The sequence below is a fragment of the Grosmannia clavigera genome, assembly GCF_000143105.1.
Source record: "Grosmannia clavigera kw1407 unplaced genomic scaffold GCSC_179, whole genome shotgun sequence".
Classification (NCBI taxonomy): Eukaryota; Fungi; Ascomycota; class Sordariomycetes; order Ophiostomatales; family Ophiostomataceae; genus Leptographium; species Leptographium clavigerum.
This window is the reverse complement of record NW_014040759.1, coordinates 315,830-330,245: the sequence shown is the minus strand read 5'-3', so window position 1 is coordinate 330,245 and position 14,416 is coordinate 315,830. Positions and strand designations below refer to the sequence as shown.

The following is a 14,416-nucleotide window of genomic DNA, read 5'->3' as shown; positions in this document are numbered from 1 at the left end:
TGCGGGTGCAGCTGGGATGGAGGCGTGAAAGGCGTGCAGCGCGGGTCGTTGCGGTCAATTGGCTCGAACGGCGAGCTTCCCCGGCATCCGTTTCCTTTTCGGCTGTGGGCTTTTTTTTGCGCGGATCAAACGAAGAGGACCAAAGAGTAATGATCTGGTTCCCATTGGCGGGTCGGCGTGAGATCAGGTGATCGTGACGTGCACGTGATACGGCGGCGAGGTGGGGTCGGCGAAATGTTGTTGCGGCTGGCAGGCTGCATTGGAGCCGCGTCTTTGTGGACAGCAGCTGGAGCTTCATGGGAGAGGCTCGGAGCAGCAAGCGACGAGGGAAAGGACGAAAAACAAAAGACGAAAGACAAACGACAAACGACGAAAGGAAACAAACATTGAGCGGGACTAGGCTGGACAGACGGACAGCTCCGGCAACAGGACGGACAAGATGAGCGCGGAGGCGTTGACAGACTTTCTGGACGAGCAGCGGGATGCAGCACCGACGGAGCTGCAGGGGACGATCCTGGAGATTGAGGATCTGTGGGAGCGCAAGCTGTGGCACCAGCTGACGGACACGCTGATCCGGTTGTTTGACGACGAGCAGAGCGAGGCGTTGCGGCTGCCGTTCTTCAAGGTGTTTGTGCTGAAGTTTGCGGATAAGATCAACCAGCTCAAGTTTGTGGACCTGGCGCTGAAGGCAGCGGAGACATGTGAAGGTGAGTAGGAGGAGGGAGGATGGGGAGGAGGAGATGGGAGAAACATACTGACACCAATAGGCAACGCACAGAAGCTGGCTTTTCTCGAGAGCGTGGCCAAGAAGGTAGACCACGAAGATTCGCAGGATGCGTTTGTGTTTGCGACGATTGCGGTGGCACGGGCGAAGCTGATGCAGCGAGACTTTGACGGCTCGCGGGCCGAGCTGGACCGGGCAGAGCGGGTGCTGGAGACGTTTGACGCAGTCGAGCAGGTGGTGCACGCAGCTTTTTACGACACCAGCGCGCTCTACTACCAGGGACGGGCAGACTTTGGGCAGTACTACCGCAACGCGCTGCTGTACCTGGCCTGTGTCGACGTGGCCGGCCTGGATGCGGACGAGCGGCACGACCGGGCCTTTAAGCTCAGCCTGGCAGCGCTCGTATCGCCGAGCATCTACAACTTTGGCGAGCTGCTGCTGCACCCGATTCTAGACTCGCTCGCGGCCGACGACGAGGACGACGCCTGGCTGCGCGCCCTGCTCTTTGCCTTCAACCGCGGCGATCTGCGCGTATACGAGCGGCTGGCTGACCGCATCGCCGCCAACTCGCTGCTCCATCGCCACAGCGCCCAGCTGCGCCAGAAGATCTACCTCGCCGCCCTCACCGAGGCCGTCTTCCGCCGGCCGCCCCATGCTCGTGCCATGTCGTTCGCCGCCATTGCGGCCGAGACCCGGGTCCAGCCGGACGAGATCGAACACCTCGTCATGAAGGCCCTCAGCCTCGGCCTCCTGCGCGGCACCATCGACCAGGTCGACGAGGTCGCCCACATCAACTGGGTCCAGCCCAAGGTGCTCGACATGAAGCAGATTGCCAACCTGCAGCAGCGCCTTGCCGAGTGGGGTGCCGGCGTCAACCAGCTCGGCAACTGGATCGAGCAGGTTGGTCAGGACGTCTGGGCGGCGTAGGGGAACGGGTCGTATGCATAGGAACGGCAGTACCAAGTATGCATAGAACAAAACAGAACGTCACGTGTTCAAGAGTGTATTACGTATGCATTGTGAGACTCTATTTTAGCGCCTCTAGCGCTTTAGCTTCAACGCTGTAGCGCTGTAGCGCTCTAACGCTCTTCAGACTTCCTATTCCCTTGGCTGTCCCAACACGAGGACGGAGCCGACTAGCCAAGCGGGCCACCAGACGCACCAAACGACGACGGCGGTGTACATGCCCCAGACGTGCCAACCAAAGGCGGCGGTGCGCAGGGCGTCGACGAGCGGGAGGTGAGAGGCGGCACAGGCGAGGGCGAAGACGGCGGGCGGAGCGACGAGGTTGAGCAGCAGGGTGGCGGCCCAGCGGACAACGGTACGACGAGGGGCAGGAGCCATGAGCGATAGAGGGCTGGCGAGCAGGCCGACGAGGAAGGCGAGCGAAAAGTTGAGGGTGGCGAGCGAGGAGAGGAACATGCCGAGCAGCAGCAACGAGAAGGACTTGATGAGGCGGAACTGCTGGGTGGAGGGCCGGTAGGAAGCGTTGAGGACGCGGGCGACGACGTGTGGCAGCAGGGCATTTGCGATGGCGAAGGCGACGAAGCCGGGGGTGAGGAGCTAGGTAGGAGGTTAGGGGCACGAAGTGATTGTGTGGACAGAGAAACTCACCCAGGTCGGCAGATGGTTGAAGACGTAGAGCGGGACGATGCCGAGGGACTGGCAGACGGCGACGAAGCCGAGGGGAAGGTAGAGATCGCGTTCAGCCGGCGGGGTTTCGAGCTGGTGGTCGTTGTGTTTGAGGTCCCGGTCGTCGCCTTTTTGCAGCTTTTCCTCCCCGGCCTCCCGGCCACTCTTGAGCCACAACCCGATGGCCATGATGGTAAAGTTGGCGGCCACGAGCATGGCACTGGGCAGGTAGGTACCGATGCTGACAAAGCGTTCCCGGCCGAGCAGCAGATAGAAGAAGAAGCTCTGGTGGAGGTGTTCGAGCAGGTTGTTGAGGCTGCGAAAGGTGGCCTCGAGGATGCGGCCCATGGCCATGGCGTCCTGAAGCCAGCCATCGACGAGGATGTCGCCGGCGGGAGTGCGCACCGTCGCCACGTACGGCTGCAGCGTGACGGCGTCGACGTGGTAGGCCATGAACGCGCTGTGCGGTCCGGTGGCAGCCCCGACGCCCTGCCGCAGCATTCCACGGAGCATTGTGCGCAGCCGGTCGGCCGGACTGTCGGCGTGGTGCCAGACGTGCTGCAGCGACACGGCCGTGCCCATCTGGCCGCCGGCGATGGCGACGACCGTATTGATGAGGTCGAGGTTGGGCAGCTGGCCGTTGACCCCGTCGTAGACCACGTGCACGGCCGAAAACCGCGTGTCGCTGTAGCGGCTGGCCGGCCGGCCATCCGGACCGGCCGGCAGATCCTGCCCGCCGTTCATGCCCGCCCGCGTGTAGTCCAGCGCCACGGCCCCCTGCAGCGCGCCCGACTTGCGCGGCAGCGCGCTCACCTGCCGTCCGTCGTGCGCGTCGTGATACGCGTCCACCCACGCTTGCGGGCCTGCCAGGCTGTCGGGCGGAAACAGAAAGATCAGGTCCTTGCTCCAGAGCGACCATCGCCGGAAGTACCGTGCCAGCGCCAACGCCAGCGCCACGCCCTGCACGTTCGCCTCGCCCTCGGCACTCCGCCATGCTGCCACCAGCACCAGCGCCTCCGTCGCGTCGCCTCGTGGCGCCTCCAGGATCGCGTACAGGTTCTCGCCCGTGGCCGATGTCCCCGGCATCCCGTTTCCCCCGTACCTGTACCCCTGACGCCCCGTCCGCAGCCCCATCCCCCCCAGCAGCCCCTCCAGCCGCGAGTTCACCTCCGCGTTCGTCCCGTTCGCCTGCACCAGCCCCTCTACCTCTGCTTGATACGCTCGCAGCACGTGCTGGTCGCTCCCCCCAAAATACGTGTGCACCTGGCCCGGCAGCAGCGCGTTCTCCGAGATGTACGTCCGTCGCGATTGTCCATCTAGCGGCAGCACCAGCAGCGAAACCACCCCCACCACTACACACAGCAGCGCAAGGTACGGCGGCACCTTGAGCATCCGCCCGTCGCCTCGCACCTGCGCCAGAACGGCTGTCTCGTTAGCAGGATGCCCTCTCGACCCTGTCACCCACCCAGGCCCAGATCCCGCTACACCAAACACACTCACATAACAAATGCGGCATCGTAACGACAGCTGAACGACCGCTTCTTGACCTTGCAGAAAGATGCTCGCCAATTCGCAATTGCTCCCAATTAGCTCTCACCTTAGCGCATTCGACTCACGTATGCATATAACGAGGCACACGTTGCAACTCCCGTTTATTCGTTGATTACTAAGCACAAACGCCCGGATGCTATATTCCTCTACTATGTACTCCGTACGATATACAAAGCCGTGTCTGCGACAGAACTTGCAATCCCACCCTCCCTTCTTTTCTGCGTATTAAATTCGCTGTTATCTATTGTCGTATGCGTATGTGTGTATGTGTGTCATCGTGTGGATGTTCTCCCTCGCCTAAGGACCGAGTCGTTGCGTCGACCCAACAAGCCCAATCGCCGGCCCTGCGCCGCTTGGCCCCGACGACGTCGTCGGCAGCACGCCGAATCGGCCGTACGTCTTCTGGTCGACGCTGACGTAGCGCGGCAGCCGGCCTAGCAGATTGAGCCGGCCCTCGATCCAGCGCAGCACCGACTCGGGCGGCGCCAGGAACTTGAGGTAGCCCAGCCCGCAGAGGTAGCCGACCGCGAGCCCGCAGAGGTGGCCCAGCAGGCTGGCGTGCGGCACCAGCGCTGACGTGACGAACACGAGTGCCAGCGGCGTCGTCCACGTCGGCACGTGCACCGTGCCCACCGCAAACGACGGGTGCGTCCGGCACATGCGCACCGCCTCAACGCCGAGAAGCAAAAACACCCAGATGCTGCGCGTGTCAGCGACAGGAACAGCGACAAAAACAAAATACGAGGAAACACGCCGGAACAACATACCTCGACCCCATAATTGTCGTGTTCAGGTGCAGCACCCGCTCAATGATGACGTACAGAACCGCCGGCAGCGTAGACAGGGCTGCGCACAACACAATCGTTAGCATCGACCATTCATCCTCATCGCCAATCCGGACAGGGGGGGCATCGTACGGCCAAAGAAGAGCGCCACCGACGTCAGCGTGCCATGCTCGCCCTCAAACCGCTCCAGCAGTGGCGTCAGCGCCACCACGTTGAACAGCATATGGAAAAACCCCAGGTGCACAAAGGGGAACGTGTTGGTACGGTAGACTGTGAGAAGCGAAACAACGCAAAAAATGTCAGTCACTTCCTCTCCGTCGCCCAGAAGATACACCACATACGGGTCGTGATGCCGGTCTTGTCGGGAATCAGCGCGCCCCAACTGCGCACATCCCAGACCGTCTGCAGGCCCGCTAGGTACACGACCACAATCAGCGCCACGATCGCCCGCGTGAACAGCGGCAGCCGTCCGAGGTACGATCGCGTCGACGACCGGTACGCGCTGAAGCTCCCGCCAGACGCCCCGTGGCGCGGCGTCCAAAACCCGTCCACACCTGCCCGTCGTGGCTGTGGTGATGGTGACGGCATCGCAACCGTTGAAAAGGGTTATAATAAAAATGGCCCCGTCGATCGTGGTCCCAATTGTCGACTCCTGTCGGGTCGTCCGGCTTCGGTAGCACGCTTGGCGGAGCTTGATGGCCACCAGCAATGGGACAGCGCAAAAAGGAGAGAGGCAATGGAGCAGGGTCCGGCAGCAGAAAACAAGCTTTATCGTCTAGGAGCACTTCGCCATCTTCCACACCAGTGGCAGCGTGGATTCGACAAAGAAACAGTCCGAAATTCCGCGTGGCCCTGGTTGAGACGACTGTGCAAAAAAAAAATTGCAAGGCAGGAAATCGTGTTGAGGAAACAAAGTCGTCGCGAATCGTCTCGTGCTCCCCGTTTAAGCCGTAATCGCCCAGGCCTTCACGTTCGCATATATGCTTATCAAGCATGTGACTATCAAGTCACGTGGATTGGCGGTCTTTTCCTACAGCCCGAATCCGCTTCTTCGGAGTACATAGGTTGGATTCTCGATTTGCAACTAAATAGAATAAAGAGTACTCCGTACAGATAGCCCCCAGCGTGCGTCCAGGACAAGGATTCTGGAAATACCGGAAAGCGTAACGCCCCATTTCACCTCCCAAGTCCCGAATTTTCTCAGAAGATCATCAACCTCCCACCGATACACGAGGCAGACGACGTGATTTGAATATTCCGTTCGGCCTTCACCGTGATTATGCCGCAACGCAAGTAAGTTTCAAAAACAGGCTCGTTATATTCTTGGTATCCTCAGCACAATGCCATTTACTGCTTGTGGGCCTTGGCCATCGTGTTCAGAGCGCTGCCGTTCTTGAACCACTCAATCTGGCCGGCGTTGAACGTGTGTGCCAGCTTGATGTCCTCCACCTCGCCGTTGGGGCGGTGCACCCGCATAGTGATGGGCTTGCCGACGGCCAGCTCAGTCGCCAGAATGTCAACCTGGACATTATCGTTAGCAGCCATTCTCCACATACATGTGCATCAAAAATCGACGTACCTTGTCCTCAGACTTGACCTTGTTGTAGTCCTCCGGGTCGATAAAGGTCAGCGGCAGCATGCCCTGCTTCTTCAAGTTCGTCTCGTGGATACGGGCGAAGCTGCGGGTCACAATGGCCAGACCGCCAAGGTGACGCGGCTCCAGGGCGGCGTGCTCACGCGACGAGCCCTCGCCGTAGTTCCAGTCACCAATAACAACCCACTGGATGCCCCGAGCCTTGTAGTCACGGGCCGTGGCCGGGACGGCGTCAAACTCGCCGGTGAACACGTTCTTGACCGAGTTGGCAGAGTCGTTGGCCTCGCTGATGGCGCCGATCAGCATGTTGTTGGAGATGTTGTCCAGATGGCCACGGTACTTCAACCACGGGCCGGCCATGGAGATGTGGTCCGTCGTCGTCTTGCCCTTGGTCTTGATCAGGATTGGGCAGTCGAGCGCGTCCTTGCCGTCCCATGCGCTGAAGGGAGTCAGGAGCTGCAGACGGTCCGACGTGGGGGCCACGTTGACCGACACCTGCGAGCGGTCCGAAGGCGGTGCCTGGTACGTGTCCAAGCCCGGGTCGTAGCCCTTCTCCGGAAGACCGTCCGTCTGCGGTGGCGGCTTCAGCAGGAACTCCTTGCCGTCCTTGTCCTTGAGCTTGTCCGTCAGGGGGTTGAAGTTGAGCGTGCCGGCAATCGTCAGCGCCACAACCAGGTCGGGTGACGTCACGAATGCGTGAGTGGCAGGGTTGCCGTCGTTGCGACCGGTGAAGTTCCGGTTGTACGACGACACGATCGTGTTGGCTTCACCCTTCTTCACGTCCTGGCGATCCCACTGACCGATGCAGGGACCGCACGCGTTGGCGAGCACAAGGCCGCCAAACTCCTCAAACGTCTGCAGCTGTCCGTCACGGGCAATGGTGGCGCGGATCTGCTCAGAGCCGGGCGTGACCGTGAACAGAGCCTTCGGCTTCACGCCGTGGTCCAGAGCATCGCGAGCGATGGCAGCAGCACGGGTCATATCCTCGTACGACGAGTTGGTGCATGAGCCGATAAGACCGACCTTGACCTCCTCAGGCCAGTTGTTCGCCTTGGCCGTCTCAGCCAGCTTCGAGATCGGCGTGGCCAAATCGGGCGTGAAGGGACCGTTGATGTGCGGCTCCAGCTCAGACAGGTTGATCTCGATGAACTGGTCATACTCGGCACCCTCGTCCTTGCGCAGTTCCTTGGCGTACACACGGGCGAAGTCACCAATGTCCTTACGCTTGGTAGCGGAAAGGTAGTCGTACATGCGGTCGTTGAACGGGAACAGGGAGGTCGTGGCACCAATCTCAGCACCCATGTTGCAGATCGTCGCCATACCAGTAGCAGAAATGCTGTCAACACCGTCTCCTACATAATGATCACGCGTGTTAGACCAGTCTCAAGCGCTCTCCCAAAGTAGGAGCTGTCAAGATCCGATATGCAGCAAAGCGAACGTTTCCGCATAACACAGCGAGGCAAAAATCAAGAAAATCAAAAGAAAACCAGAGTGATTTCGAGGATAGAAAGTCAAACTTACCGAAGTATTCAACGATTGCGCCGGTACCTCCCTTCACAGTGAGGATGCCTGCAAGCTTCAGGATAATGTCTGCGTAGAACAACGTCAGTTTTGCGATGCTCGTCGGTTCGAAGCATATGATATTGGACAAGGGCCGATGCCCCACAATAATTGGGGTTAAGCAATCGAGGGATCCACAATCTCATATGGGTCAGGAAGGACCTCACCTTTGGGCGCAGTCCAGCCAGACAGCTGGCCAGTCAGCTTCACACCAATGACCTTGGGGGCCTTAAGCTCCCACGGCAGGTTGGCCATGACGTCGACGGCATCAGCACCACCGACACCGATGGTGGCCATACCGAGACCACCAGCGTTGGGGGTGTGCGAGTCAGTGCCGATAAGCAGACCACCGGGGAAGGCGTAGTTCTCGAGGATGATCTGGTGAATGATACCAGAGCCGGGACGCCAGAAGCCAATGTTGTACTTGGCGCAGGCACTGGACAGGAAGTCGTAGACCTCCTTGTTGATGCTGATGGCGCGGGCCAGATCCTTCTCGCCGCCGATCTGAGCCTCGATAAGATGATCACAGTGGACGGTGGTCGGGTTGGCAACAGATGGCATGCCGGCGGACATGAACTGCAGGATAGCCATCTGAGCAGTGGCGTCCTGGCAGGCAACACGGTCGGGGCGCAGCTTCAGGTACGAGACACCGCGCTCAATGTCCTGGCCGTGCGGGTCGTCCAAGTGAGAGTACAGGATCTTCTCGGCGTACGCGAGGGGGCGGTTCAACCGCGCGCGCACAATGTCGAGGTTCTCGGACATCTTCTTGTAGTTGATGAAGTTGTTCTCCTCCCAGATGTTTTGCCTGACCTGTACGTTCACGTGGCCAATGGGCCGGCCGTTAGCAGGTGTGCTAATCGACCTCACGACGAATAGCCAGACGCAAGCCGTTGCGCATTGGCCGGTCGCTCAAGTTGCCAAACTCACCTTGCGGTCCAGCGGGCCGTTGGAGACGGAGGCCATGGTGCGGCGCATGCCCAGGCCGGACATTGCTGTCCGGCTCCGGATGGCACCGGCCAGAACTTGGCGTGAAGCCAGCATTGTGTAAAAGATGTCTCTACCTCGATCGAGACTCAATGGAGGGAGGGATAGGAGAAGAGGATGAGAAGATGGAGGGCGAGGAAATCGAAGGGGAGAGAGGGAAGAAAAAGAGGAAGAAGGAAGAAAAGTGTGGAATTATGGGCGTTATGAAGAGAAAAACAAGGGAGGGCAAACAGTGCGGGATTGACGGCGTGGAGAGGGGGGGGGGGTGTGAAAAATCTAAGCTAGAGGCACTGGTAAACAGCTCTTCCTGGCCTGGCTTGCAGACTTTTGAAGAAAACCGGCCGCGAAGAAAGGCCTGGGGCCGCCCGCTGTCTCCTCGGCTATGACGACAAAGCGACAAGGCGGCCGAGCGGGCGAATCAGCAGCTTCGGATTATTGTTACGGGGGTAAGGGGTGGCACCTATTTGTGAGGGGTGGGCCGAAAAAGTGCCATACCAGGTTGCGAGGACAGTGGGAACGGGTAAAGCAGAGCTCAGTGTCCTCCCTTCGAGCGAATAAGGAGCTTTTAATTTTATTCATTCTACAGAGTGTTTGCAGGGCAATTGATGGCCGCGACAGGACGAGCTGCAACAGCTTCAAAGTCACGACAGACACGCCCAATGCCCGCATTGGGGTACAACAGGCCTGTTTGGAGAAGCTACAGCGGGGTATGGACGCCGGCAGCTGCTGGAGCACAAGGCACGAACGCACAAAAGCAGAAAACGGAAAGCACCACAGCAACAAATTGGCTGGGCGGAATGAGAAAGCAGCCACCGCCATTCGCTAGGCGCATTGACTTCTCTATCAGCTCAGAGGCATTAGCTGTAGCCGGCAAAATCCCTCACCCAAAACCTCAATTGTTAGAGCACATGCCCTTAATTACCGCGGCAATTGATGAGACTGTGGCCCTCTAGACCAGAGTAAATTGCACGCAGTCTAAAGGTAAAGCATGGGCGAAAAGACGAAACGGCGTGCGCCTTCCGGCCCAGTCTGGCTGTGTTCGGCTGGGATATTTTCGCCTGTGGGGAACAGGCCGATGGGGTTTCGCCTCCACTCCATTGCTCCAGTTCCCATTTCCGCCCGATTTGTTTGGTCTGCAGACCTTCAGTGTGGGTCCTGGGGCTCTTAGTGCCGTGCGTCTGGCGGGACAGCTCGGTAGCCGCTCTTTCTTCCGAGTAAATACGAACCGGCCGTCCAGCCAGAATCCGATCGGCCGACGGGGTCAGCCCGTATTCCTCGCCCTGTCAGCGGTATGGCCGATACTTGATGCCTGTATTTCGTAGCATGGCATGGGACTATCGCCGCCATCATCCTTCTCGTAAAACCGTTGGGTGGCTGGCTCTGTGGAAATGCTTCATGTGACACTCGCCTGTCCGGAAATCACGTGATTATGTAAATTCGCACTGTGCTACCAGGTCATGCTTTTTAGCTGTGGCCCGACTGGTCGATAAGGATAAGGAGAGGGGCTAAGTAGAATTCGGGCAGAAAAAAAGTATCGAGACGAAAAAAAATTTGACCCACATCAAACCTCACGACGTCGACGATACAGACATCATGGGTGTCGTTAACAAGCGCACGCTGACCAAGACTCGGCGCAAGACTCGGTAAGATGGCTTTTTATACTGCAGATACTTCCGTATGGCATGAAAAGACGGCCCACTAACACCGTATTGCAGGGACGTCGACCAGATCAAGGCCGATCTCGCCTCTCCCGCCCATCTCGCCCGCCACACATCCTCCAAGGCTGCCGAGGATCTGCCCGGTCTCGGTCGCCACTACTGCATCTCCTGTGCGAAGTGGTATGAGTCGGCTGATGCTCTCGTGTGCCACCGCCGCGGCAAGCCGCACAGGCGCCGGGTCAAGCAGCTGACCGAGGTGCCGTATACCCAGAAGGAGGCTGAGGCGGCCATTGGCCTGCGGACGGACAACGGCGAGTCCACGGTCGACGCAGCTGCAAGCCGGCAATTAATTGGCCAGGCATCTCAGACCGGTGACATTGCCATGGCATGAGACGGGACGTCTTGGATACATGGTCTCGAGCCGCGGCAACTCGGCGAAGGACAACAAAGCACCGACAGTATCCACGCCGTCGAATCTTGGACACAGCCTTGCTCCGAGGGAGGGCCCGGTATGGCTGGCTTGCGTGGGACTCTGGCCGTCTGCTCACGGCTTGTCTACGCGCCGCCAATTACCCTCAACCTCGGCGAACCGCGAACCGTGCACCCTGCAAGATACAGCTTGGCTCCACGGCTCTTCATGTCGAGAACTGAGGAAGCACTGACCAAATAGTAGGGCACTCATCTGCAGAGAAGATACTTTGGGACTATCATAATAGCTACAAGTACATATTTAAAATCGAATGCAGGCCAGTACTGGCAGCCCTCGACTGCGTGCTGCAAACGGGCGTAATCCGTATTGCCGTTTCCTTCTCGCCCTTACTCCTATTGTGAACAACCATAAACAATTGCAAAGACATACAGAGACCCAACCCTTTGTTTTGGTGACTGTCAAAAACGATAATATTCCCTCTCGAACCGATTTGCGCCCATATCTCAACTCATATTTTCCCGTCCCATGTATGAGCCTCACCGACGAATATCTAAGCTCGTTCTAGACCCGTCGAAGCTGGGCCGCACAGAGCTACCTGAACATCAAAGTGGTTAGACCCAAATCTGGTGAACAGAGAAAAATCGGACTTTGGTTGGTTAGGACGTACTACTGCTGCGCCGTCGCCGTGCTCGGATATCAGAGAGGTCCCCCGGTCGGAGACCCGACGTCTTGGCGAACAGATTGAGGATATCGGTGAGCGACACGACTCCCGCCAGCCGACCAGAGAGGTGGGCACCAGGCATTGCAGCAGCCGGCACAGATCCATACACATGTGCGCCGTTGCTTGAGCCCGTAGCGCTTAGATCGGGCACAAAATTCGAAGGTTCGCGAGCCGAGCCGGAGGTCCTCGTGCTGTTCGTCATGCTGATCAATATGCCATCGCTATGGCTGGCACTGCAGCCAATAGCTGCACTAGCCGCAGCTGCAGACGCCGAAGCGTTGCTACTGCTCCTTTGATGGGACGGCGGGGAGATGAAGCTGGAGCCGGAAACAGGGCCAGTGGTCACGGGTGTCAGAAGCGGGGTCTGTGGTGCTGAAGCTGATGGCGAGGGCACGTCGACAATCCACATGCGATGCGACCGCGTCGCCACCAACTTGGCTACCGTGTGGGCAAGGGTCGTGTGCGGGTTAACGGAAAAGACGGGGAACGAGTCTTGGCCCTCTTCGACGCCGCGCTCTGACAAGATGACTGAAATAAAATGCATGCAAGACGAGTGCAGGAGCGGAAAACTAGCCACAGAGGTCAGATGCTCGATATCAGTCGTGGAGATGTTGCCCACGACGTTCTGTCCGTTGTCGACTACCGCCACCGATGTCAGGCCTTCGTCGTTCATCAGCGTGAGGGCATCCGCAAGAGGACGATCGGCACTGTATTATTTAGTTAGATTACGGAGTTGCTGCAGCTGCAGCTGCATGATGGGAAGAATTGGAGGCCTACTTGATGGAAATTATATCCTGTGAGCCGATGCGCAGGTCACGCAGTATCATTGGGTACAGTCGATCGATTGAGGGAAAATTGACGCTCTCAATCCAGAAGAACTCCAACAGGCGAAGCGGGCTGAGGATACCGACGGCTTCGGATGATGTCGGGTCAGTGACGAGAATACGACGCACCCCGCTCCCAAAGAGCTCAATCGCTGCGGCAAGATTCTGTGTCAGAAGCAAAGTTGTGATGGGGTCTTTGTGGCAGATAGGCTGTATGTCGCGGACGGGGATGCCGACGCGGCCATATGCACGTTCGGCAACGCTTCTGTACACCTCGACCTCTGTTGGCTCTGGTTTGGCCCGGCCGATGACGACGAGCAGGTAGGCATTGAGATCTCTGTGGTCGAACGTGGCCACGGCTGTCTTATCGGAGGGATGGTTGCGAAGTAAGACTGTGCCGGTCGGATTATTTCTCAGGAGAATCTAAAACCCCATATATTTCAGCTCTCTATTCCCGCCTATGTTTCGACAGCCTTTCTTACCTTTGTGCAATCCTCGACAGTAGTGTCAAGCTCGGCCCATTTCACCTCGTGGTCGGAGATCAGCTCACCCAGCGAGACGTCCTGCCAGTCACGGCCGGCAAAGCGCGGATTGGCCATACGCTGTGGTGGTGGGTGGTTGACCAGGTCCTGGACCGCTTGATGTGTGAAGGAAAGGTGGCGGAGAGAGCGGGGAGATGGAGGTGGGTTTCGCAGGTTTTCCACAAAGCTCTGGCGATGGGATGCATTGGCACGAACACTAGACCGTGAAGGTGAGCGCTCTGGGAGCTGTCCGGAGCCAGTGTTGACAGACAAGGCATTCGTAGTGCCATCAACGTTCATGTTCGACGGATGGCTGGGGGTTGTGCCTGGAGTGGCCCCGTTGTTGGTCTCTTGGCCAACTGACGCCGGTGCCGGGGAAATCATTTCTCTGTAAATGTCGTGATTCCGCGTTTCTGTTTAGCCGGGATCGTATCTCTGATGTGGAGCCGTTAATGATGGCCGACAAAAAGAGGACGATCAGTCTGCACGAGCCGGTAAACTTTCAACTATTATCCACAACTTAAGTAGGCTAGAGGAAGGGCCGGGGTGGTAGGCTGTGGTGGTCCGTTGCGGGCTGTAGCAGGCACCCGCGAGTTGTGGGAGGCAACTAGGAGGGTGACAGAGGCCAGGAAGTTCTAGCAAGAGTTGTTTGACAGCTTGACAGCAGATGAAATGGAGAATATCGTGACGAAATGCAATGCCACTCTCAAGAATAGTTCCTACCAACGGAGACGCGGGGCAGGAACACGTGAGATCATTGGCTAAAATCGCCGCCATGTCAGCTGGTCGCTTCTGCTTGGGCGCCTTTCTCAGGGCGCATGGAAACACCCCACCAGCCAGTCACGCCCCGTTTCAAGCTGATATTACGGGGCTTGGAGGTTCCGGCCGAATCTAGTCGTCCACCATGAATGGTGCCCGATATATCTTACTATGAACAGGCGGGCAATACGAGTACAGTAGGACAGGGTGTATTGCATACACGATACAAACTGGTGCTGGGCACTACGCACTCGTATGGTAACACGAATTCGTGCGATTTTACAGTGTGCCACTGCTTCGTACGAGTGAAAAATGCATCTAAACGAGATAGTCGGAAGGACAACAGATTAATGCCCGTATACCGCAGCCATCTGCCCCTCAACGCGCTCAGACTGCCAGACTGCAATCTGGAAACAAAGCCACCCCGCGCCTGGGGCCCTTCCCGACGGCAATCCTGTCAAACGATCGTTATTTGCGTCTCGCTCCCCCTGTCTCCGCAACAGTCCTGTGTCGAGAGAATCGTGTTTGTCTCAGTAGTCGTCTTGGCCACACAGAATGTGCCACTGTGTTTATCTTTATTTTTTATTTTTGGGCTCAACTTTTTTTTGAGCGTATCGAGGTTGCTGTGCTGCCCCGCTCTCCACGCTACTTTTTGAGTCCAATATTTTTTTCC

General features: G+C 58.1%; 5 protein-coding genes across 5 annotated transcripts; 2 read left to right on the top strand and 3 right to left on the bottom strand.

The window, feature by feature from the left end:
* Nucleotides 1-439: 439 nt before the first annotated feature.
* Nucleotides 440-1,651, top strand: CMQ_141 (proteasome regulatory particle subunit; the record flags this gene model as incomplete). Its single annotated transcript, XM_014313763.1, has 2 exons — nt 440-707; nt 768-1,651. 2 exons carry the CDS (start codon nt 440-442, stop codon nt 1,649-1,651), a joined length of 1,152 nt encoding a protein of 383 aa, XP_014169238.1.
* A 171-nt stretch (nt 1,652-1,822) lies between these two features.
* On the bottom strand, nt 1,823-5,280 carry CMQ_267 (GPI transamidase component; the record flags this gene model as incomplete). Its single annotated transcript, XM_014313889.1, has 6 exons — nt 1,823-2,287; nt 2,339-3,780; nt 4,213-4,607; nt 4,675-4,753; nt 4,825-4,962; nt 5,034-5,280. The coding sequence occupies 6 exons, from the start codon at nt 5,278-5,280 to the stop codon at nt 1,823-1,825; spliced, it is 2,766 nt and encodes a 921-aa protein (XP_014169364.1).
* Nucleotides 5,281-6,039: 759 nt separating this feature from the next.
* On the bottom strand, nt 6,040-8,887 carry CMQ_161 (mitochondrial aconitate hydratase; the record flags this gene model as incomplete). The annotated part of the gene is made up of 5 exons (XM_014313783.1): nt 6,040-6,213; nt 6,272-7,638; nt 7,808-7,876; nt 8,014-8,656; nt 8,774-8,887. The coding sequence occupies 5 exons, from the start codon at nt 8,885-8,887 to the stop codon at nt 6,040-6,042; spliced, it is 2,367 nt and encodes a 788-aa protein (XP_014169258.1).
* A 1,536-nt stretch (nt 8,888-10,423) lies between these two features.
* On the top strand, nt 10,424-10,879 carry CMQ_122 (c2h2 finger domain containing protein; the record flags this gene model as incomplete). The annotated part of the gene is made up of 2 exons (XM_014313744.1): nt 10,424-10,473; nt 10,546-10,879. The coding sequence occupies 2 exons, from the start codon at nt 10,424-10,426 to the stop codon at nt 10,877-10,879; spliced, it is 384 nt and encodes a 127-aa protein (XP_014169219.1).
* Nucleotides 10,880-11,574: 695 nt separating this feature from the next.
* CMQ_244 (cbs domain containing protein) lies at nt 11,575-13,368 on the bottom strand (the record flags this gene model as incomplete). Its single annotated transcript, XM_014313866.1, has 3 exons — nt 11,575-12,346; nt 12,417-12,826; nt 12,946-13,368. 3 exons carry the CDS (start codon nt 13,366-13,368, stop codon nt 11,575-11,577), a joined length of 1,605 nt encoding a protein of 534 aa, XP_014169341.1.
* Nucleotides 13,369-14,416: the final 1,048 nt, after the last annotated feature.